Here is a 24,952-nt window from a genome sequence, read left to right as displayed (position 1 = left end):
AGCTGGCCCAGTAATGTCTCCATTGTGACAATTGTTACTGTGTTTGGCATATCGAATATGTCACAGGTAGCTTGCCAGGCTTTGCCGTGCGGGGAAGATACTCTCGGTAGCTTGCTGGGCTCTCCGAGCGGGGTGGAGGACTCAAACTTGGGTCGGCCACGTTGGCTCTGTGCAAGGCAAACACCCTACCCGCTGCGCTATCGCTCCAGCCCATACATATACATAATACACAATATTTGTGTATTTAAATTTTTTAATTTTTAAAATTATACGTTTTTATATTTAAAAGGGTTTTAAAAATGTTCTACAAATAATGTTTTCATTTTGTGAATGTTTATTTGGTTGATACGAAATTTTCATCACTTTTGAATATGTTTTTGTTTTTAGGTTGGCAAAGATGAGTAAACTGGAATTAAAGGAAGACAAGATGCTGAAGGTTCAGTTTGTGGGAGATGATGATGTTCTTAATCACATTCTTGATAGAGAAGGAGGTACTGAGTAATTATATAATTAAACAGATACTTACATAAAGCTGATGGACTATTTAACTTTTTAAAATATTGTTTGTTTGTGGGGGGGAGGAGGGGCACAACTGGCAGTGCTCAGGGTTTTCTTCTGGCTCTGCACTCAGGGCTCATTCCTGGTTGACTTGGGTCACGATATGGGGTAGTGAGAATCAAACCTGGGCCTACAGCATGGCAGACACCCTACCCACTGTACTATTGCTCTGACCAAACTCTTTTTCTTTTTAACTATTGGACTTTTTTGAAAAAAGCATAGCACAAGGGGCTAGAGTTATAATACAATGGGTAGGGTGCTTGCTTTACACATGGCTGACGTGGGTTGACCCCTGGCATTATGTACGGTTATTCAAGTCCCACCAGAAGTGATCCCTGAACACTGCTGGATATGGCCCCCAAACAAAAGCCTTGCACAAAATATTTGGTCTAATAAAATTGCAAAGTTCAAGTTTTTAGTTTACACCATTCAAACTTCATTGAAAATTAAAAATCATGACAATTGTGCCAGAGAGGTAATATAGCAGTCAAGGTGTTTGCCATGGAGGCACCAACCAGGGTTCCATCCTAGGCATCCCATATGGCCCAGTCAGGAGTAAGCCCTGAGCACCATGGAGTGTGGCCTCAAAACAATAGTAATAATCACGATCATGATCATCCTGTTGTTCGTCGATTGCCTCGAGCAGGCACCAGTAACAGCTCCTTCGTCCTAGCCCTGAGATTTTAAAAAGTGCCATATTCAAGGCTGTCCCAGGTTTAGGAGAATGAGACCCATCATTGTTACTGGTATTTGGCATATTGGGTACGCCATGGGGAGTTTGCCAGATTCTGCCGTGTGGGCAGGCTACATCCGGTAGCCTGCCAGGTTGTCCAAAGTAAGAATGAGATTATAAGATGTCACGCAGCCGCAAATAGTAAAATAAATAATAGTCATAATAATAGTAAAATAAATAATAGCCCATTGTTATTAAAATGTGGATTATTGTGACTCCCCAAAAATACACTTTTAAAATATATAATTAAAAAAATATATTTTAAAATATATTTTCAGAAATGTTTTTATTACTCTTGTTACATAAATGTGGCGTTCTTTTTTCAGAGACAACACATGAGTAGTGTATGTTGTTTACTTGTGTATATAAAATGTTTAGTAAGAATTTGTGCCTGTAATGTTCTCATGAGGGGTATTTTTATAGGAACTAAATTAAAAAGGGAACGACCCCAGCTTTTGGTCACAAAGAAAACCATAAAGAAACCAGAAAGTGATTTGGAAGAAGATGAAAAGGAAGTCTTGAAAGATCAGAACTATGTGGATGTTTTAGGAAGAGATGTTCAAGGTACTTGGTGGTTATGAAGGGTGGGAAATGTATACATATTTCTGGTAGCAAATAAAATTGCTTTGAAAGATGCATAGACTGGTAAATTAAGCAATGAGATGTGCATTTTTTGATTTTATTTATTTATTCCTCACATGCTATCATTGTTGCTTTGACTGGGATTACTCATACTTCGTTGTAGCATTCAGACTCTTATGTGACTGTTCATAGTGGGGATGAGGAACCACACATTTGTTGTGGTGCTCACACTCATGTGGTTATAATATGCTGAAGATCACAATTTGTTGTGGTTCCATGGATTGAGGACCACACTCCAGAGGTTGCAGTTGGAAGATAAGGGTGATGCTGGGAATTGAACTTGAGAATTCTTTCCTGTAGGACAGGCTCTCTACCACTGAGCTATCTCTGTACCTCTTCAATTTTACTTTCATTGTACTAACACACAAAACAAGAATATGAATTCACCATCTTTACTATTTTTAAGTTATATTAAATATACTCAAAGTTGCTACTATCACCACCATTTTTTAACTGTATGTTAAAAAATATAAATAAATCAGTTTATATTTATATTTAAAAAATAATTTATATTTTTATTTTTATTTTATTTTTTAAATATAAATTAGTTTACATATTTAACTAATTCAAAATCATTTCATAATAACCTTGATCTGCTTTACAGAAATATTTAAAAGAAACATTCCAACCTAGAAATATTGGTGTTTTCTTTTGTCAAGCTAGATTTCCTGTCAGATTATACTTAAAATTATTAGACTTGGCTTATGTTTTGTTAGGGCTCACTATAGAGTACAGCTTTATATTAGGAGTATAGATACACTCAAGTTAGATTAAAAATATATATTCAAATTGAAATTAGTGTTGTTGGGCAGTATGGTCATTGGAACTGGAATTTTGTTCATAACTGAGAGACTATTGCTTTTAGGGTCATCTTCCTCCATTTAATGTCTGTTCAGCTCTTTTCTGCCCTCTGCCACCAGCCTTCTCCTGGTCAGGTTACTTACTCTCATATTTGGTTTATAAATGACCAACATTGACGTTTTTTCACATTTTGATGAGTTATAATGCTTCTTAGTGCTAAATACTATGATTCAGGAAGTGACTACTCCTTCAGAAGGACTAGTGGGCAAGGTGGATTCTGTTATAAGTATCCACAGCTAGTCAGCTGTCAATTTTAGTCTGTATTCTGCATAGAACTTTGAATTCTTGATTACATGCTATTCAAGACCTAAAGGGCTAGAGCGATAGCACAGTGGGTAGAGCATTTGCCTTGTAAGCGGCCAACATGGCCGACCCGAGTTTGATTCCTCCACCCTTCTTGGAGAGCCCAGCAAGCTACCCACACGGCAAAGCCTGGCAAGCTACCTGTGACATATTCGATATTCCAAACACAGTAACAATTGTCACAATGGAGACGTTACTGGGCCCGCTCAAGCAAATCGATGAACAATGGAAGGACAGTGACAAGACCTAAAAAAGACATTGAAAATATATTCAGGGGCCAGAGTGATAGTACAACGAGCAATATACTTGCCTTGCACTCTTCCAATTCGAATTCTATTCCTGCCACCATTTATGGTCACCTAAACCCACTAGAAGTAATCCCTGAACACAGAGTCAGGAGTAAGCTTTGAGCACTGCTGAGTGTGGCCCAAAATACAAAACAAAATAAGAATTAAAAAAATACCCTTTGTCTTCTTAAAAATGTTTCTTATTATAGAAGTAATAATATATTCGTAGTAGAAACTCAGTGCTTCTAACCTTTTTCACACACTAGCACCCAGAGCATATTTGGTATTTGGAGGTAAACGAAGCAAAGAAGAATGTTCCAGACTAGTAAAAGTGCCTTCTTGAAGGCACCAAACTAGAAACAAGGTACTTCTCATCCCTAGTCCCAGTCTCCCTGAATCTTTGAGACCTGTCTTTGAATCCTTTAGGGCATATTCCTAAAGGTAGAATTGCTGGGTCATGTTAATTCTATTTTTAATTTTTTGAGGGCCAATCTTTCCCTGCTCCCCTTTCCCCATCCCCATGAGAACCATATACCATGGTTATAAGGGACCCTGGGGACACTCCTGGCAGTATAAAAGGTGGGAAATATGTGACCCAGAATTGACCCCAGGGCCTTATAGATATGTAAGACTACTCTATCACTTAAGCTATATACCAAACCCATGCCATACTATTTTCCTAGCAGCTACATCAATTTATATTTCCTCCAGTTATATGCAAGGGTTCTACTTCCTTCGGATCCTTATCAACACTTTTCTTAATCATTTTAATGGGCATGAGTTCATAGTGTTATTTCTATTTAAATTAATATAACTAGGAGGTTGGAGTGATAGGACAGTGGGTAGGGCACGTGCTTGTATGTGGCTCAATCCTTGACAACCCCATATGATTCCCTGAATACCGCCAGGAATGACCCCTGAGCACAGAGTCAGGAGTAAGCCCTAAGCACTGCTGGGCTGGCCCAAAAGCAACAACAACAACAATTTAACATAGCTAATGTTAAATTCTTTTTTTTTTAATAAAAATTTTTTTTAATTGAATCACAGCGAGATTACAGTTACAAAGTTGTTCATGATTGGGTTTCATCCTACAGTATTCTAATACCTGTCCCTTCACTAGTGCACATTTCCCACCACCAATGTGCCCAGTTTCCCCCCAGTCCCCCACTCCGACTCTGGGTCACCAACCTCCAGTCTGCCTCTGTGGCAGGTATTTCTCTCTCTCTCACATTATGGTTTGTAATACAAATACTGAAATGTCATCATGTATATCCCTTTACCTACTTACAACACTTAGTTCTTGTCCATGGTGATCATTTCTAAATATTATTGTCCTACTGGTCCCTTGTGTATCCTAACTGCCCTACCCTACACACACACACTTGTGGTCAGCTTCCAGCCATTGACCAGTCCTTCTGGCCTGTTTTTCCTGCCCTTGGATATTAGTCTCATACTAATTTTTTTTTAATATTCCACAAATGAATGATATGTGTCCTTCTGACTCATTTCACTCAGCATGATTCTCTCCATGTCCATCAGCTAATGTTAAATTCTGTAAGATTTTCTCTGGGCCAAAAAACCCTTGGTGACTGAGTTGTATTGCTTCTATATTATAAATAATATATGATTCCTTCTTTTAGATTTCTTTTGTTTTTGTCGTTGTTTTGGCCCCTCTTGGAGAGCCCGGCAAGCTACCGAGAGTATCTCGCCCGCACGGCAGAGCCTGGCAAGCCCCCCATGACGTATTCGATATGCCAGGCACAGTAACAACAAAGTCTCCAATGGAGACGTTACTGGGCCCGCTCGAGCAAATCGATGATCAACGGGAGGGCCTTTACCTTTACCTTTACCTTTGGCTTGGTTTGGGGGCCACATCCGGCAGTTCCCAGGCTAACTCAGGGTTTACTCCAGGCAGTGCTTAGGAGACCATATGGGATGCTTGGATTGAACTCTGGTCAGCCTCATGCCAGGCATGCACCCTATCTGTAAGTTTCTTCAGTCCCTATAAGAAGATGGAACGAGTTTACCTATGTGAAGATGGAACTAGGATCAATTGCATGCAAGGCAGCCATCTTAATTCATGTACTATCATTCTAGCCCCTAAATACTAAGAGGTTTATATGTTATAGTAGATTATATACTAGCCAATGTGATTTGAACCATTGTTTATTAATCAAAATACTGGAACCAGAAAATCATAGAAACAATTTACATGTTGTAAACATTTTGTTTCACATACTGCGTTTGTGTGTGTAGGTTAATCGATTGAAGAACAGCATTACTTTTTATTTTTATGTCAGTAATGCATCATCTAGAATTGTCAGTTTTATTTCCTTCTAGTATGTTTAAATCATTTAAGATGTTTTGGCACAATTTGAGTATAGTGTGGTTTTGTGCTTTTTCCATGTTCTCAAATTTTTTGTGGGTTCTCCTCCATTTTGTGAATAAACTACAGCTAATTAGAAACAATTGTAGTAGTTAATACTTCCTTCAAATATTTCCACAGATTTTAATTTAGTCTACATAGAAGTTATTTGACAGTTGGGCAGGGACTGCATCCAGTGGTACTCGGGGACTCCTTCCAGCTAGATGATCTAGGGGCCATGCTGTGCCTGTGGGACCATGTGATGCCAGGAATTAAACCTGGTCTCCACAGGCAAAGCATGTATTCGAGCTTTTTGAACCATCTCCTAGCTTAATGATATTATAAAGAATTCAGACTTTCCCTGTGCCAAACAGTTAAATTGCAGTAGCAAGTTCTTATTTTGTTTTAAAATTTTTTATAGATCATGTTAGTCTGTTTTATATTTTATGTATAAATTGTTAACAATGTTCAAAGTGAGGAGTACGATCTTAAGTTTGCAGTTAAAATATTTATTGTATTTTCCCTATGATTAACTTTATTCATTTTTCTTAAATCCATGCTGCATTTTCTCTTTCAGAGTCCTTGAAAAATGGCTCTACTCTAGATGGTGGGAATAAAGTCTACTCTTTTCAAAATAATAAACACTCTGAAAAGATGGCTAAGTTAGGTATGTTGCTTTTTCTAATTTCTGATTTCACTGTTTACTCTTTCAAAGAAGATATATTTAACCACTTTCCTGTCAGAATTATATAATTTTATTCCCCAGAAGGATGATTTAAAAAAAAAGAATGATAAAAAAGAATGATAAGGGCTATCACATTATAAAGCTTATTTGAGTCCAATGATATGTTCAATGGTAGAACATTTGGCCTTGCTTGTGTGAACTTCTGGGTTCTGTTTCTGGCATTGCACAGTCCCCTGAGGTGACTTCTGATTGCTGAACTAGTAGTAGCCCCTGAGCTAGGTGATGCTCAAATTAAAAAATAAAATAAAATTCATTTTTTTATTTCATGCTTAAAATGTCTTCTGTTCTCAGCTAGATTACAAACTTCATTTTACTTTTGGATCATACTCTGTTGTGTCAGGGATTGCTACCAGCTCTGTGTTTTTTGTCTGTTTTTGTTTTGGGACTGCACCCAGTGGTGCCCTGGGCTTACTCTATCTGTACACTCAGAGTTTACTTCCCGTGGGGTCATAATGGGCTAATGACAAACTTAGGTCCGCTGCATATAAGGCAAGTGCCTTAATCCACTGTACTTTCTCTTGGGTCCCCAGATATGTTTTAAGTGACGTATTTTTATGCATTCATTCTAATAACGACTATGTAAACATTCAAAGTGAAGTGAAAATTACTCTTATTGAGACAGCTGAGAAACATTAAAGGTAAGGGACCCGAGCAGTGCTACAGTGAGTTGGACATTTGCCTTGCACATATCCAACCCAGATTCGATTCCTGGCACCGTATATGGTACACCCGATCCCTAGCAGGAGTGATCCCTGAGTGTAGTGCCAAGAGTAAGTCTGGATGCCCCTGGATGTGGCACAAACAAACAAAACCCTTAAAGATAGTGTGTTTTTCACTTGAAATGGCCCTTTCTAGGACTGGGGGTGTGGCTCAATATAGAGTTCATCCTTTACATATGTGAGACCTTGAGTTTGATCCACGTCCTGCCCCCCCAGCCAAAAACAACAACAACGACAACAACAACAAAATCCTAAACAGTAAAATGGCCCTTCTGTTTAGAAACCATTCATTTTGGCACTGGAGTGATAGTACAGCAGGTAGGCCGTTTGCCTTGCACGCAGCTGACCCAGGTTCTATCCTTGGCCAGGAGTAATTTCTGAGTGCAGAGCCAAGGAGTAAGCACCTGAGCATTGTGGGGTATAACCCAAAAAGCCAGAAAGCCAAAAAGGAAAAAAAAAAGAAACCATGTATCTGATGCCCATTTGAAGATGCATTTGCTCAATGCTGTGTTTCTGTGCTACTCATGTGTATTAACATAATTTTAGATACAAAGTGAAAGATAGCACATTTTGTGGAAGATTGACATGCTTTTACAAATATTTTAAATGTACACTGTTTTTATTTGATTTAGATTCTATTTTCTGACCTTCTTTGCCCAATAGCAAACCTTTACCTCATATATATGTGTATATGTATATATACACACACTATAAAGATTCAGAGACTATAAATCCAAGCTCCCGGAAGTGTGCAACCTTTTATTGTCTAGTTTTCGCTCTCAGAGAACCCATCAGGCTACCGAAAGTATCCTTCCCATATGTATGCTTGATTGGCAACACCTGTAAAGGTGCCTCCATCCCTTTCTGAGAGCCCGGCAAGCTACTAGGAGTATCCCGCCTGCACGGCAGAGCCTGACAAGCTATCCATGGCGTACTTCATATGCCGGAAATAGTAACAGTGATGGTCCTCATTCCCCTGACCCTGAAAGAGCCCCCGATATGCCATCGGGCTACACTGGCACGTGTCAGAGACGAATGGAGACATTACTGGCACCCGCTTGAGCAAATTGATGAGCAGTGGGAGGACAGTGATACAATGATATACACACACGTATATGTGAAATGCAGGGAGCATAGGCTTATGAAGGAAGAGGAGAGAGTATAATAATTAGAGAAAGCACTAAGGTCAAAATTAATCTTTTATTTTTTTTGAGAGAACTTCTGATAATTGAAGACTTAAATGCTGAACAAAGATAAAAACAGTAATACTCTTAGTGCTACTAGATCTATTTACTTGTGATAATAATAGAGTACAGGTTTCTTTTTTAAGAATTTAAATAAGTAAATGTAAATATTATCCTTAATGTATTGTTGTATATAAATATACATATATATATTTCTTTTATAGCTTCTGAACTAGCAAAAACACCGAGAAAAAGTGTTTCACTTGATGTAAAGAGTGATCCTGAAATTATCACAGACATTCCTCAAAGCAGCAAGGGTAAGAATTTCTTTTTTTTCCAATTTCATTTTTCTTTTTTTTTTAAATTGAATCACAGTGCTGTACACACTTATAAAGTTGTTCATGATTGGATTTCATTCATATGATGTTCTAGCACCTGTCCCTTCACCAGTGTACTTTTCCCACCACCAGTGGTCCCAGTTTCTCTCCTGTTCCCACCCCTGCCCCCATCCCACTGCCTGCCATGGCAGGCACCTTTCTTCTCTCTCTCTCTCTCCCTCTCTCTCTCTCCTCCCCCCTTTCTCTTCCTTTCCCTACTCCCCTCTCTCTCTCTACCTGTGCCCTTCACCTCCCCCCCGACCCCCCCCCCCCCACACACTCTTGTGGCAAGCTTCCAACCATTGACCTGTCCTTCTGGCCTCTATTTACCCTCACCTTGGATATTACTCTCATACTATATCCCGTAGAGAATTGACTGCAAGGGTAAGATTTTAACAAACTTTGTTCTTTGAGGAGAGTTTTCCTTGTATTTTCAAGTTTACAGTTTGTTGAGTTTTTTAAAAAATAATATGTTTTCTTCTGTTCTGAGATTCAGTCAACAGTGTCATGATATACCTTTACCTCTGTGCCATTGTATGTGCATGTTTAGCTTTCTAAAGGGAAGAATAAACTGATTGATAATGTGTAGACTGACTGGAAAACAGTCTTAAAGTTTTTTGGGTTTTTTTTTTTTCCATTTTCTTTGAGTTATTAGCTGAGTACTCATGAATGATATGCTTTAACAAAGCTATTTGAGGTATGGAAGTCTTGCAGTTTGTGGAGAATTGTGGAGTAACTTGTTTTATAGTGGCTTATTCCCACTCTACTAAACAATATACTTTAAAAATAATGAAGGGCCAGAGCAGTAGTACAGCAGGTAGGGTGTTTGCCTTGGACATGGCTGACCCGAGTTCAATTCCTGGCATTCTGTATGGTCCCTCAAGCACCTCTAGGAGTAATTCCTGAGTGCAGAGGCAGGAGTAACCCCTGAGCATTGCTGGGTGTGACCCAAAAAGCAATAAATAAATAAAAATAATGAAAATTGTTTCCTTTAAAAAAATTCTTTTTAAGTAAGTGCTGCAGAAATGTAGGATGGGGCTGTCACTCATGGAAGTAGTAATCTTGAAATAGTGATATGTCGTAGGGCGTTTGCCTTGTACGCAGCTGACCCAGGTTCGATTCCTCCGCCCCTCTCTGTCTTAAGATTGTACTGAAAAGGGAAGTCTTTATGTTTAGTCATGGTTTTTTCTGTTATTCTATAGGGCATTCTGCTTCAGATGAAGTTCGGTCGAAGGTAAGCATTTTACTTAAAAACAAGCAAAATCCTTAGTGCTTCAGAGTAGGACATGATGAAAAATACCCATTCCATCTCTCAGTTTATATAGTGCTTTATAGTTTAAATACCCAAGTTTTGTAGATAAATATTCTGAGGTTCAGAAAAGTCTGTTGTCTAAATTCACTGAAGGAGGAAAACAAAAATTTGAAAATGGGGCTGGAGTGATAATACAGCGGGTAGGGCGTTTGCCCTGCATGCAGCTGACCCGGGTTCATTCCCCGGCATCCCATATGGTCCCCAAGCACTGCCAGGAGTGATTTCTGAGTGCAGAAGCAGGAGTAACCCCTGAGCATTGTTGGGTGTGACCCAAAAAGCAAAAACAAAAAAAAAAGAAAAAAATTTGAAAATGAAACTAGGTTTTCTCAACCTGTTATTTAACACTTAGGAAAATGAAACTAGATTTTTTCTTATAATTCTGCTTGTTACCCTGTCAGAAGTAGCACCAGATGGAGCACATGTGTGAGGCCCTAGGTTCTATCCCATACTCTGAAAAAAAGGGTGGGGGTGGAGAAGAGCTGTCACTGGATGTTAGTTTAGTAGAGCTGACCTAGAAATGTGTTTTTGTTTGCTTTTTAGCACTGGGGAACAAGCCCCAGGACCTCATACATGAAAGAGCACATTTTACCACTAACCAACTATTTTGCTTTTACTCTATAATTTGTTTTCTCTTCAGGGCTTGATCACAAAATCCATCAAATACATTAATATTGCTTTTCATTATTTTACATTTGGAAACTAAGTTGTCTTCAGTAAACTCATTTCAGGGAAGCTTAAAGAAGTTGGTGATTTTTTTCTTCTCCTTTGTGTTTTTGTGATTTTTTTTTCATATGCTTTGTTAAGTGGCATTTTCATATGCCTGTATTTGGACAAGTCTAAATGGACATAAACATATCTCGGATATTGTGTATGTGAGTGATAATAGTGCCTGGCCTGGGTGACAATACATTTAAACAGGACTCATCCCTTAGATAATGAGTATAGATATTTAGGACTATGGTTATGGTCTGTGCAAAAATATTTTATTTAAGCAAGTTTAGGTGTAAAATTAGATATGCCAGGGCCTCCTTTGTCTTTAATAATGCTTTCCCCTGTATTAGATATGTTGTCACTATAAAAGAATAAAACTCAGTTCCATAATCTAATGGTGATCTGTGTCAGCTCATTATTTTTTCAGGTTGTAGATAACAATGTAATAGTGGGGTCAGAGAGATAATATGGCAGGTAGGACAAGGCAGGTAGCCTTGGAAGTTGCCGGCCTAGGTTTGATCCCCAATACCCTTTGTGGTTCCCTGACCACCCCAGGACTGATCCCTCAGCACAGAACCAGGAGTAAAGCTGTGAGAATAGCCAGTTATTGCCCCAAAGCCAAAAATCCACACAGACAAACAGTTATAATAATGGGTGCTGTTACCACTTCTAACAGATCATGAGAAAACGAGGTGATTAAACAAAAGACCTTCTGAAAACCCACCATTAGTGGTATTATCTACTATACAAAGAAACATTACTATGACTGTGTCTTAATACACTTGGAAGCAGGAGTTAAGGGCTTAAGGCACATCTTTGAAGATTAGACGCTAATAGGTTTTAAATAAATTTCTGACATTTTTAGTATTGGTGAACACATTAAAAAGAGGGTCTTGAACTGAGTCTAAATAAGTAAACGATTAGTATATAAGCAAGTTGTTTGCTCTGGTGAGCAAGAGAAAGGAAACCATACTTTATCCCTTGGTAAGTTGTCTTAAAAATTTAAAAACAAGAAAAATATAAAATTTTTTTTTCATGCAGTGTCACCAATAGTAACTTTCTAACAAATTAAAAGAGCTATGCTCTGTTCACTAGAGGATCCGTTCCTTTGCTTTCTTATAATCTCTAGATTTTTTAAAAAATCATTCTGCTTTTCTGATGTGTGAAAAAATGCAAAAAAGAAAACTCTGATAATCTGGGGCTGGTGTCATAGTACAGCGGGTATGGTGTTTGCTTTGCATGCAGCTGACTGGGGTTGATCACTGGCATCCCATATGTCCCATATGGTCTCCAAGTACTACCAGGAGTAATTTCCTGAGTGCAGAGCCAGGAAGAACCCCTGAGCATTGTCAGGTATGAGCCAAAAAACAAACAAAATTTGATATGGCTTTTTTTTAATAACAAAATAATGGGGCAGAAATACAATGGGCTAAAGTAAAACATTTGACTGTTGAAGGCCCAGGGAACACCATGACAAGAGTGACCCCTGAGCACTGCAAGGTGTTGCCCAAGAAATAAAAAAAACAGTGAAAATAACATTTTATAATATCAATAATACAATTACTGGAATCCCTCTAGGAATTCTCTGAAATTTGTAGTATTATTTTTATTATTCTACTATATATTTTCTTTCTGACAAATTTATCTGTAATTGTCTTCTAGAAACTATAGTCTAATTCTGATGTCTATATAAAACAAAAATTTTTTCTTCTGCCTAACGTTTTTCACATAGATCTATCACTAATTTCCATGCTTTCATTATTATTTTACTATTTAAGCTATAATACTTTTTTATTTTTCAGCAGAACGATGACAAAAGTGAATCGCAACCAGCAATACCTCGTAATCTAAGGAAAAGAAATGGTATGTATTTTATTTTACACTAAGTTTTTATAAACAGAAGCATCTAAACAAGGAGCAAGAAAGATTAAGTACACAGACTCTAATCTTAGACTGCTTGGTATTTTGTTTGTTTTTTTGGTTTGGGGCCATATCCAGCGGTGCTCTAGGGATTACTCCTGGCTTTATATTCTGGATCACTACTGATGGGACTCAGACGGCCAAATGAGGTATCAGGGACCAAACCTGGGCCTATCTCTATAGCCCTTAACCTCTCTTTCTTCGTTAAAACTAGTATATGTATATGCATAAAAATAAAGTAGAAATATTTTCTCTCCAGGGACCATGAGCATGATACTTGGGGATCAATAATGCATTGGGGTCAGAGCATAAATCTAGGTTCATTTTTACTTAATGCATATAAACTAGCTTTATTATTTCTGGTAGATAGCAGAGTTAGTAATGGTTTGTTTTCAATAATATTGTATCAGCTCTGTAGTGAGGTATGTATGTGTCTGTAGTATGTATAATAGTAGCCATCATTTATTGATTGTTAGAATTATTTTTTCAGTGTAGGGAGCAATGGAAAATTCTGCAGTAGTTGTAATCCTACATCATAAGAGGTCTAGGAATACACAGTTTCATGGTCGATGTAGTAACTCAGTGGTGTAATGAAAGACCTTAGTTCTTATGTTTGCATTTTTCATCTTTAGCTTTTTTCTACTTCATTTTCTACTTCATTTAAACACCGTGGTTTACAAAGTTGTTCATGATGTATTTATAACAGGCATTCCCACTAAATCCCACCATCACTGTGTCTTTTCCTCTCCTTTCTCCCCATTTTCCCAACTACCCCTCAAGCCTACCCCCATAGCAGGCCCAAAATAATCTGTTTTATATTGCTTCTTACCACTAAATGACTAATGGAATTATAAAAAAATACTTAAGTAAAAGAAAATGTGTGAAAATTGTTATGTCTCATTATAGGGACATTAAATCCTGTCTAAGGATTTACTAAACTTTTGTTGCTATTTGAGCCTTTTGTGTTAACATTCATTAATCGAGCTTCTTTGGCTTCTACATTACATTCCTTTCCAATCTGGTGTGCTCCTACTGAGATGTTAGTATTGTAGAGTTTGGAGATATTACACAACTGTGAGCATCCATAAAATCCAGAATATTTTACTGGGTGAGAGCTGACATGGCAGCAGTGGTGGAATAAGCGTATGGCTGCCAGGCTTTCTGATGTATGGAGATTGCATGGGGTCGGGGGAAATTGCCTACCCCCACTCTGCGATGGCCTGGAATTCTCAGCCAAAAAACCCAACATACCTGAAATTTTGGCATCTTTGCAGAGCTTAACTGTGAGGCACTGGAGTCCGGTTGTAGGCATGGAAGCAGCTATTGTGGTATGAGTCACATTTTCATCATTGGGATTGGTACTCCATATTGCTAATAACTACTTTTATTTAAAAAAATTTTTTTTAAAGCCTTATCCTTTGTTTTTGCACTACGCCTGATGATACTCAGGGCTTACTACTTGCTCTGTTCTCAGGTGTCACTCCTGGTAGGGCTCAGGGGTACCATATGTAGTTCTGTGGCTCCATCCTGTGTTTGCCTCGTGCAAGACAAGCTCCCTACTGGCTGTACTATTGGTCTGGCCCTTGTTTCTTTAACTTGAAGGAAATAAAGTTTCCCTTCTTCAAGCAAGGAAAGTCTTTCCCAGAAGATTCACGCAGATTTCCCTTCAAGTTTCAAGTCAAACTCTTGTTGCAAAAGAGACTGGGAAAGCAAATGTCTGGCAAAAGAAAAGATTTTTTCCATGTTTACTCAAGGAGGTGAACATTTGCACAGTTTTTTAAATTGGCATTATTTTACAAGAAAGAAGGAAGTAGACTGGTATTAGGTATGTTGGATGGTTTCTGCCATATAAGATGGTTTGGCAGAAACCATCATATGTAAGACATTGTTAGTTGCTTTGTATACATTTCTGAATAATCTTTGCAGTGGTTTGTTAAATTAGACACTCAGCCTCAGTTAAAAAACAAGAAGACTGGTGCTCAGAAAATATGAATAACTAGATCTGAGGGAAATCCTCAGTAAAACTAGACAAAACCAAGTCAAAAACTTTTGTAAGCACGTGTTCTTTTTTTTGGTTCTGTTTTGGGACCACACCTGGTGGTTCTCAGGGCTTACTACTTGGTGTGCACTCAGGAATCACTCCTGGTGGTGTTCAGAGGACCATAGGTGATGCTGGGGACCAAATCCAGTTCTGCTACTTGCAAGGCAAGCACCCTACCCACTGTACTATTGCTCTAGCCCAAGCACATATTCTTTACGTTATTCATTGATGCCTATTGTCAGACTGTTCAGTTTACCCAGTTGCTTTCCCTGCTCCCTACAGAACCAGCATCTCGTTCTGACAGTGAAAGTGAGTATTCTGCTTCTAACTCGGAGGATGATGAAGGGGTTACACAGGAATATGAAGAGGACACTGGTGAAGTCATAATGAATAAAAAGAATAGCGCTCAGAATAGAGTGGTTCCTACTTCTATTTGCAAAGAAACATGTTCTAAGAAAATAAAAAGAGATAAAACAGTAAGTAAAGAGAAAGACTTTAAAACCTGTAAGGTCTCTTCTTTTGGGTACTGTGTTTTGCAAGAGAGGCATTGGGGGGGATGCTGGGACCCATGGTGGTGGAGGATGGGCACTGGTGGAGGGATGGGTACTTGATCATTGTATAACTGAAACCCAAGCACAAAAATTTATAAGTCTATAACTGTACCTCATGGTGTTTCACTAATAAAAAAAAAAACTGTAAGGTCTCAGAGTTAAATTACTTTAAGAAAATCAGTAGAGGAATTTATACTGAGTTATACTGAGGGTTAGTTTATACTGAGTTAGTTTATACTGAGGGTTACATCTCAGGTATATGAAGAAGGGATTTTAAACAAATATTGAATGAGCAGTGGGAGGCCACTACTTGGTATATACCTTTTTAAAAAAATTTTTTTAAATTTTATTTTTTAATTTATTTTTACTTTTATTTATTTATTTATTTATTTATTTTGCAGGCATAAACAGTGCTTTATGTGGCCGGGTGGAGGTGAACAGGCCGCAGTGGAAGGGCAGGCGGCATGCTAAGGCCTTATTGACCCTTGTCTTTTTTCAGGGGTTACTCCTGGCTCTGCACTCAGGAATCACTCCTGGCGGTGCTCGGGGGACCATATGGGATGCTGGGAATCGAACCCGGGTCCTCCGCATGCATGGCAAACGCCCTACCTGCTTTGTTGTCACTCCAGACCCAGGCTTGGGGAACTCTTTGATTATGGTTAGGAGTTCAGGAGGGCAAGGGTTAGCCAAGAGAGAGGAAGCAACAACAGGTTTGGGGTTTCCCCTTACCCTGCCCCCACCTCCGTGGATCAGTTTTGCCCCTCAGCCAAGCCTTACCAGGCTAGGGGAGTGTGACAGGTGGGAGGGTAGCTTGTCCAAGGTCAGGGCAGGTGACCTCGGACAAGCTACCTTGGGGCCTCTGTGTAGGCCCCAGCCAGAAGGGCAGAGCTGGCCTGGAGATGAGAGTTGCTTCCCAGGTCTCAGCAGCTGCAAGGTTGAGGGGGTCATGGCTTTTTCAGCAAGCACAAGGATGTGTCCCTGTTCTGAATGCTAGAACCCGTCCTCTCAGGGTTCAGCTGGCCTGAGTCTGTCTTGTTCAGGATGGTACAGGCACACTTCACTGTGGAAATCCTGCCCTGGAATCCTTTTTACTGACATACTGGAAAAATCTTTTACCTTGCTATTGATTTCTTTCTCACTTTCACTTGTTATACTAATATTAAAGGATTTTGTTAGGACTATGTGAGGTGAGGTCTTTCTATATAAAACTATAAGTCTAGGTGAAGATTTTATGTTGGAACTTAGGAACTGATTTTGGGAACAGACTGCTTCACTCTAATTTTGTTTGGGTTTTTGTTGGTTGCATCAGTGGTGCTCAGGGTTTATCCTGGCTCTGCACCCAGGAATCACTACTTCAGGACTCAGGGACCATTTGGGGTACAAAGCAAGCACCCTACTCTGTACAACCCCAGATTATGATAATCATCTCTAATTTTCCTTTCCTTCCCTTCTTTCTTCTCACTTCTCTCCCCTTTCCTGTTATTGCCATGGCCAGAGAGATACACAAGTGCTCACTCATCATTTAGTTGCAGTGTGCTAGTGGGTCCTCCACTTTCAGTAGTGTTTCTTATACACTCATTGTTTCAGTGGGCTTAAGATCTCTTTTGCTGCATATGTGCAGCATTCTGGGATCAAACTTGCATCCTCCTACTTACAAGTTTTGCCCATTGCCATGCTCATACTTTTGCCATTGAACCATCATTCTTTCGGTTCCTATTTCTTTAACATTAGTGATCCTAAGAGTTACATTCTTTAATGAACGTAAATTCTCTTGTTCTTTAAACTGTATCATCACTTCACAAAGGCAATACTAATTACCACATAATTTTATGTCCTACTATATGCTAATATTACTATCTACTTTTTGTTTGTTTTTTGTTGTGGGTCCACTCCAAGCGATGCTCAAGGGTTACTCCTGGCTCTGTGTTCAGGACCACCTGGTGGGCTTGGGTTATCATATGGGATGCCAGGGATCGATCCCAGGTCTGCTGTGAGCACAGCAAGCACTCAGCTTACTATACTTTTCCTTTGGCCCTCTACTTTTGATATGAAACAAATATTTGTTTCCGAAGACTGACTTTGCTGTGTCTTTACTTTCAGGACGACTTGGTCGAAGAATATTTTGAAGCTCATAGCAGTTCAAAAGTTTTAACCTCTGATAGAACACTACAGAAACTAAAGAGGGCTAAACTGGATCAGGTATGTTGCAAAGATATTATTTTCTAAACTTTTCTTGTGAGCTGAAAAAGTTTCACATTACCAGCAAATTTGAGGAGTTTTCACAAGCAGAGTTATAAATATTCTCAAGTATTGATCAGACAAAACACAAATGCTGTGGCATAACTAATGGATTTTAAATTTCCTTATATAAACAGTAAATGGTTCAATTCTGTTAGATTTTTAGGTATTATATTTTTTCTTCATCATTTTCTCAGTTTTTCAATTAATCACAAATGTCAGAGATTTCTTTTTTGGTAACAGTGATATCTCTGTTTTATTCATTTAACCCACATCTTCACTGAATCTCATACTGCTCATAAACCAAAAACAGAATTAATGCTCAGATTATAGTCATTTATTTCAATTAAAAATTACGGTTACAAATTACAATTACAAATCTTGCCCAAAAGTGGAGAATATTGTGCATATTGATATTACAGAAAACTACCTAGTACTGTTAGTTAGCCCTACTATTTGATTTCAGTATCACATTTTATAAAAATAGCATGCAGTTTTACTTGTTGAGTTTTGACTTTAACCTTCCTTAGAGTACAGAGGGAACCTTTGAAATGAGATAAGAGTACAATTTAAAGTGGGGTTGATAATCTAAGTTGAAAAGAGATTGTTAGGGCCTGGGATATAGCCCAGTGATGTAGTGCATTGCTTGCACATATGAGGCCCTGGATTCACCATAGCTCCAGAAAAAAGGGGAAGAAGAGACATTGCTATTGACTCAGAGTACCAAGATTTTATTGTTATCTAAAAATAGAGTTTAGAGCAGTTTTCTAAAGTATACCAGCTTTTGACAGTTCTCAAGCTATACAAAAGAGAGAATAGGTAGTGAGCCTTTATGAACAAGGTAATATGGTACTATGTAGTAATATATTTTGTGTTTTTATTAAGACTCATTCATTAATATTGAGTCTCAGGTGAGAGGTTAGGTAAAAAATTGAGTCAAAAAGCCAGTTGAGGGCTGGAGAGATAATTTAAGGGTTTTAACTTTCTGTGTATTTGGCATCACATGGTCCCCTGAGTGCCACTGGGTATGGCTCCAGATCAACCCCTACCTACCCGTCCTCCCTCCACCAAAGAAACTAATTTGTTTCAAGGAAAACAGTTTGGTTTATTTTTGTTTCTTGAGTTTGTTTCTTTTTTTTTCCCCTTTTTGGGTCACACCTGGTGATACACAGGGTTTACTCCTGGCTCATGCACTCAGGAATTACTTCTGGCGGTGCTTGGAGGACCATATGGGTTGCTGGGAATCGAACCCAGGTCGGCCACGTGCAAGGCAAACATCCTACCCTCTGTGCTATCGCTCCGGTCCCTATGTTCCTTTTCTTTAACTTATGTACGTGCAATATAGCTTTGTTTTTTTGGTAAATATAGCTTTGGTAGGATGATAGGATTTTATCCCAGACACAGTAACAACAAAGTCTCCAATGGAGACGTTACTGGGCCCGCTCGAGCAAATCGACGATCAACAGGAGGGCCTTTTACCTTACCTTTACAACCTTTTTTTTTTTTTAAAAAAAGCTGTAGCCAGATAGGCGGGAGTGAGAGTACAGTGGGTAGGGTGTTTGCCTTGCACGCAGCCCACCCGGGTTTGATTCCTCAGAGAGCCTGGCAAACTACCGAGAGCATCCCGCCTGCACGGCAAAGCCTGGCAGGCTACCTCTGATGTATTTGATATGCCAAAAACAGTAACAACAAATGTCACAATGGAGACGTTACTGGTGCCCGCTCAAGCAAATCAATGAACAATGGGGGCACAGTGCTGCCGTGCAGTGCAGCAGCCAGATAGCTGCAACGAGTATATACTTATGACATATTGATATCATCTATCATAATGGCTGTTGTTGGTAGATTGCTTCAAATAAAATCTCAAGTTAGCAGATAATTAGGCCAGGGATGTAGAAAAGTACATACCTTGAATGCATGAGATTTAGGGTTTAATTTCCAGCCATACACACACAGACACACACACACACACAGATTAAGTCATATTTTAAGTATATGTATATTTGTTTGTTGCACACATTACCAAACAAGATTAAAAAATACTCTACTACTTTAATTTATGACACCTCTTTTAATCTCTGTCTCCAAGAAAATATCTGAATTGATTTGATGTATTGGTTTGAGAGTGATTTTTCTTTCCTCACTTTTTTTAAAGCAAACTTTACATACCTTATTGAGCAAGGTTCCTCCTTCCTTTTCTGCTGAACTTAAACAACTAAATCAACGATATGAACAATTATTTCATAAATGGATGTTGCAATTACAGTAAGTACTATTATTGTAAATTCATAAAATTAGTGGTATATATTTATGTTAAGTGTGGTAAAATCAAAGCAACTTACCATAATTTACTTTTTTGTGGTAAGCCTGATAAGTAATTCTTATTTATATTAAAAAGTTGAGGGGGCCAGAGAGGTAGTACAGTGGGTAGGATGCTTGCCTTGCATGCAGTTCAGGGATCACTTCTGGCAGGACTCAGGGTACCTTATGGGATACTAGAGATTTTAAAAGGATCTTAATACGGGCACAGAGCAATAGTACAGTAGGTAGGGCATTTTCCTTGCATACTGCTGACCTGGGTTTAATCCTTGCCTTCCCATATGGTTCCCTGAGCACTGCTAGAGTGCAGAGCCAGGAGTAACATCCTTGAGTATTGCCGGGTGTGACACAAAAATTAATGAAACTAAAAACTTTTAAAAAAAATGATCTTAATACAAGAAAGTTTTTTGAATGTATATTAAGGGACTAGCATGATAAGTATAGTAGTAAAGTCTTGCATGTGGCTGATGCCGGTTCAATCCCTGACACTACATATGGTCCCCTGAACCCCACCAGGAGTAATTCCCTAAGCTCCACCACGTATGATTACCAAAAGAAAACAAAAAGTGTATGCTAAAGTAAATATGAGCACTGAGAGTTCCATAGTCACTTGAATAAATAAAGTAACAACTGCACAGACAGTAAGAACATTGAAATCAGTTTCCTTAGCTGTTTTCTTTTGCCAGTTCTCTGTCCGAGGTAATGCTAGTTAGAGAATGATTAATTTCAAGCACCTCAATTCTCTCAAAAACTATATGGAACACTTTTGATAAATTAAACTCCCATAGCTATTCTATCTAGCTCACACCTCACTCTTAAACAGACATGGATATCTGAATGTTTATCAGAGATTTCCATGTGACTATGTCCTGTAAATATTGTACATTTATAAATTTGTAAAGCAACTTTTCTAATGTCTCATTCTAGTGTTATCCCTTTGTCCACCAATTCTTATTTCTATTTATCAACTCTGATAACTTGATTTGTTTTGCTTCCGAAACTCAACCACAGTCAACTACTTCTATAGAATTGCTAGTTCTCTGGATTCCCTTTCCTTAGCATCCCCAAATTGGTGTTTCTACCTTGGTCTCTTTTTGGGGCTTTGTTTCTTTTTCATTTTCAATTTTAAGCTATCCTACATTAATAGAGAACATCAGGTAAATACTGTTTCTTACTAACCTTAGTAAAGTAGTCCTAGAGTTGAACTTGTTTGTTCCCTAGAGCGTGATATTCTGAATTATCTCATTATATATCTTGGTTTTGATTGCTTGTGTAGGTGTGTAACTTCCATAACTGTTGTCCAATCTATCTTTCACCTCACTCTTAAACAGGCATGGATATCTGAATGTTTATCAGAGATTTCCATATGACTATGACCCGTAAATACTGTACATGATATTTTGGTACTAGGAATCAAACACAGGGCCTCAAACATGTGAAACATGCCATCTACAGCTTAGCTTCATCTGTCATTCCCTTCTGCTGCAGTGCTCAGCAGAGTGAATTATCATTTCATTCATGCATTTGCCAGTGCCAAAAAATATATTTGAAAATATTCTCTTTCCCTCACATTCTATATCTAGCCACTTTAAATTCTATATAATGTGACCTATCAATCACTTAACACCTTATGTTTTTCTCCATAAAACTTCATTGAAGTCCATTGTCTTCAACAGTTTTGTTCTTCCTTCCTATGCATTCCCTACCTTAGCATATTTCTAAAAAGATCATGGCACTTTATACCCATAACCTTTCACTATGACTAGAGAAATAGTGCAGTGGGTAAAGTACTTGTCTTGCATGCAGCTGTCTTGGGTTCTATCCCTGGTACCATAAATGGTCCACAGAACCCCCACTAGGAATGATCTCAGCACAGAGTCAGGAATAAGCCCTGAGGACTCCCTATGTGGCGACAAAACAAAGTTGTGCTTTCATCTTGTGTAAGTTAGAAATCATTATGAACTGTTTAATGATGAATGAATGCCATCTTTCCTAACAGCCTGGGCTTCAATATTGTGCTTTATGGTTTGGGTTCTAAGAGAGATTTACTAGAAAGGTTTCGGACCACTATGCTGCAGGATTCCATTCATATTGTCATCAATGGCTTCTTTCCTGGAATCAGTGTGAAATCAGTAAGTTTCAAAAATGTTAAAAGGTATAGTATATCCTTGTCAGTACATATACTCACATTAATGAGAATGCTGTTTCCAGTTCTGGAGCATTCGATTGAAAGATTTTTGGTTTAAACCTTAATACTAGTAGGATTGCACAGTTCTTAAGACCATGTGTGAACATAGACAGCTCTTCTAGCTTTGAAACCTCATCTTTGAATTTTCTGCCTTGTAACTTATAATATATTAAATCTTAGGGGAATTTTAGCTTTCTTTACTACACCAGATGCCAACAGTACCTTTCTGAAGAATAGGACAATGGGAAACTTCAATTTTGTTTTGCTTTAGTATCATTTTTTTTTCTTTTTGGGGGAGGTCGTCACACCCCACGATGCACAGCGGTTACTCCTGGCTCGTGCTCTCAGGAATTACTCCTGGCAGTGCTCGGGGGACCATATGGGATGCTGGGAATCGAACCCGGGTCGGCCATGTGCAAGGCAAACGCCCTACCTGCTGTGCTATCACTCCAGCCCCTAGTATCATTTTAATATTCTAAAAATAATAAAAATATATAAAATAATTTATAACACTATAATAAATAAAAAATAAAATAAAGGCCCTCCCATTGATCATCGATTTGCTCGAGCGGGCCCAGTAACGTCTCCATTGGAGACTTTGTTGTTACTGTGTCTGGCATATCAAATACTCTCGGTAGCTTGCTGGGGAGGGGCGGAGGAAACGAACTCTGGTCGGCCATGCTGGCTGCATGCAAGGCAAACGCCCTACCCGCTGTGCTATCGCTCCAGCCCAACACATACTATATATTCTTTTTTACCCAGGTGTTCTTATCTTTTTATTTGAAAATTAACTAAAATATTTTAGGTGCTGGCTATTAACCAGTCTTTTATAGTGTCCTTAACATTTATGTTCTGGTTCCTTGGGTAAATCTATAGTTTTCTAATGTTTTTCATGTTGCTGAAAGCAGGAGGGCTGTTTATACTATCTTTATTCCTTTGATATTCTTTCCTATGTCCTTTTAATAATAAGGTATACAAAAAAATGAATTAAATATATACTTAAGTGCCAGTAGAATTTCTAAAGGGAGTTACCAGAATTAATGAAAAAAATACAAACTCATTTGTAAGTAATTACAAGGGATTCATTTGCTAGTTACATCTATCTTGTATGATAAAATAAGTTATAATCAATATACCTTTTCTGCTTTTATGATATAGATCTTGAATTCTATAACAGAAGAAGTCCTTGATCATATAGGTACTTTCCGCAGTGTACTGGATCAGCTAGACTGGATAATAAACAAATTTAAAGAAGGTAACATGAATTTGAGTCTCTAGCTTTACAATGAAGCAAAACACCTGTTTCTATTTATTCTTATGTTAGTATGAACTTTTTGTGTGTAAACTTCACTAATCTGACAAGAGTTACTTACTACCTTGAATTTCTATATTCAAAGTCTTTTATTTCAGAATAACTTTCAGATTTTGTTTGGCTAATGTGCAGTAATCAAGGTAATTAGCAGTATATCTATGGTACTTTTATATTGTTCTATACCTTTTAAAACATTCTTGTTTATTCTGAGTAAATATCACTGCATTTGAATAATTTTATATGCTAAAATCTGATATGGGAAAAAATTTTTGGTGTGAGTATTTTGGATACATACATGAACATTTCAGAAAGCTAGCTATGAAATTATTTAGAAGCTGGAGTGATAGTTCAGTGGGCTAGAGTGCATGCTTTGCATTATAGAAGCCAGAGTTTGATCCCTGGCCTCTAATTATTCCCTAAACACCACCAGGAGTGATGTCAGTGCAAAGAGCTGGGAGTAAATGCTGAACAGTGATGGGTGCCAGCATGCAAACAGACATAAAATTATTTACAGCTTAACAATTGTAATTTAGTCATTGATTAAAATTAAAAAAAGAATCAGTGAGATAGCTCAAAGGGCTAGAGTGCAAGTCTTGTATACAGAAACTCTCCTTTAATCCCCAGTACCCCATGTGCCCTGAATACCTCTGACTTTATCCCTGAGGGCCCCAGCACTGATAGGAGTAGACCCCAGGTTCCCTAAGCATTGATCCCATGCACCAAATTTAAAAGTAGTTTTAACACTGTAATGATTAACTGATTAAAAAGGTGCCTGTTGGGATTGCCCTGCCACAGAGACGGGGGGATGGGGGGATGGGGGTGGGAGGGATATTATCCATGGTGGTGGAAAATGGGCACTGGTGGAGGGATGGGTATCTGATCATTGTATAATTGAAACCAAAGCACAAAAAATTGTAAATCTACAACTGTAAAAAAAAAATAAATAAAATAAAATAAAGGGAAAAAAAAATACTAAAAAAAAAAAAAAGGTGCCTGTTAAAATAAGGGCTCATTAAAATAGGTGCCTTGCGCCAGAGAGTATAGATAAGGTACTTGCCTTTGCATCCTGCCAGTCCTGTTTCAAATCCCTGGTATCACATATGGAGCAGTACTCTTGAGCACAGAGCCAGGAGTAACCCCTGAGCACTGCAAGATATGGCCCCAAAGCCAAAAGAAAATTTAAATAAAGTAGGCGCTTAAATCATTGTGTGAGTATACATAAGTTTACTATGATGTATTCATGCATATGTTTATATAAATCATATACAGTTCATAATATAATGTTGAGTAGATATGTTTGCTAAAACATAACTAAATTTAGTTAATATAAATATAATCTATGATTGTCATTACAGTATAATTATATATTTAAATTGCTTTAAATTACATAATGAATAATTATATATTCATGTTCAAAATGTGTTATTTCAGAATCTTTGTCATTATTTGTCTCTCATGTTCTTCTACCTACAATAGAAGAGAAATTTGCCTATTTTCTTTAAAAGGCTTATCCTTTGTCATAAATGCCAAGTGCCCCATTTCTTAATCCCCTGAAAGACTTACCAAAGGCTTTTTAAACATGTAAG

General features: G+C 38.1%; 1 protein-coding gene across 5 annotated transcripts in view; it reads left to right on the top strand.

The window, feature by feature from the left end:
- Positions 1 to 391: 391 nt before the first annotated feature.
- Positions 392 to 24,952, top strand: part of ORC2 (origin recognition complex subunit 2) — a 35,104-nt gene continuing 10,543 nt past the window's right edge. For 2 of the 5 annotated variants that reach the window (XM_056111870.1, XM_056111865.1), the window contains exons 1-11: positions 392 to 491; positions 1,715 to 1,855; positions 6,327 to 6,416; positions 8,622 to 8,714; positions 9,977 to 10,008; positions 12,600 to 12,660; positions 15,041 to 15,234; positions 17,410 to 17,508; positions 19,703 to 19,812; positions 21,866 to 21,998; positions 23,213 to 23,309. In XM_056111870.1, the coding sequence (XP_055967845.1) occupies positions 398 to 491; positions 1,715 to 1,855; positions 6,327 to 6,416; positions 8,622 to 8,714; positions 9,977 to 10,008; positions 12,600 to 12,660; positions 15,041 to 15,234; positions 17,410 to 17,508; positions 19,703 to 19,812; positions 21,866 to 21,998; positions 23,213 to 23,309 (1,144 nt within the window). In that variant the 5' untranslated portion in view covers positions 392 to 397. The remainder of the gene's footprint in view (positions 492 to 1,714; positions 1,856 to 6,326; positions 6,417 to 8,621; positions 8,715 to 9,976; positions 10,009 to 12,599; positions 12,661 to 15,040; positions 15,235 to 17,409; positions 17,509 to 19,702; positions 19,813 to 21,865; positions 21,999 to 23,212; positions 23,310 to 24,952) is intronic. The other 3 variants (XM_056111866.1, XM_056111868.1, XM_056111867.1) reach the window with 3 other exon arrangements.

Source organism: Sorex fumeus, unplaced genomic scaffold (genome assembly GCF_029834395.1).
Source record: "Sorex fumeus unplaced genomic scaffold, SorFum_2.1 ptg000014l, whole genome shotgun sequence".
Taxonomy (NCBI): domain Eukaryota; kingdom Metazoa; phylum Chordata; class Mammalia; order Eulipotyphla; family Soricidae; genus Sorex; species Sorex fumeus.
Note: the sequence above shows the minus strand (reverse complement) of the source record. Positions and strands in the feature narration are given on the sequence as shown.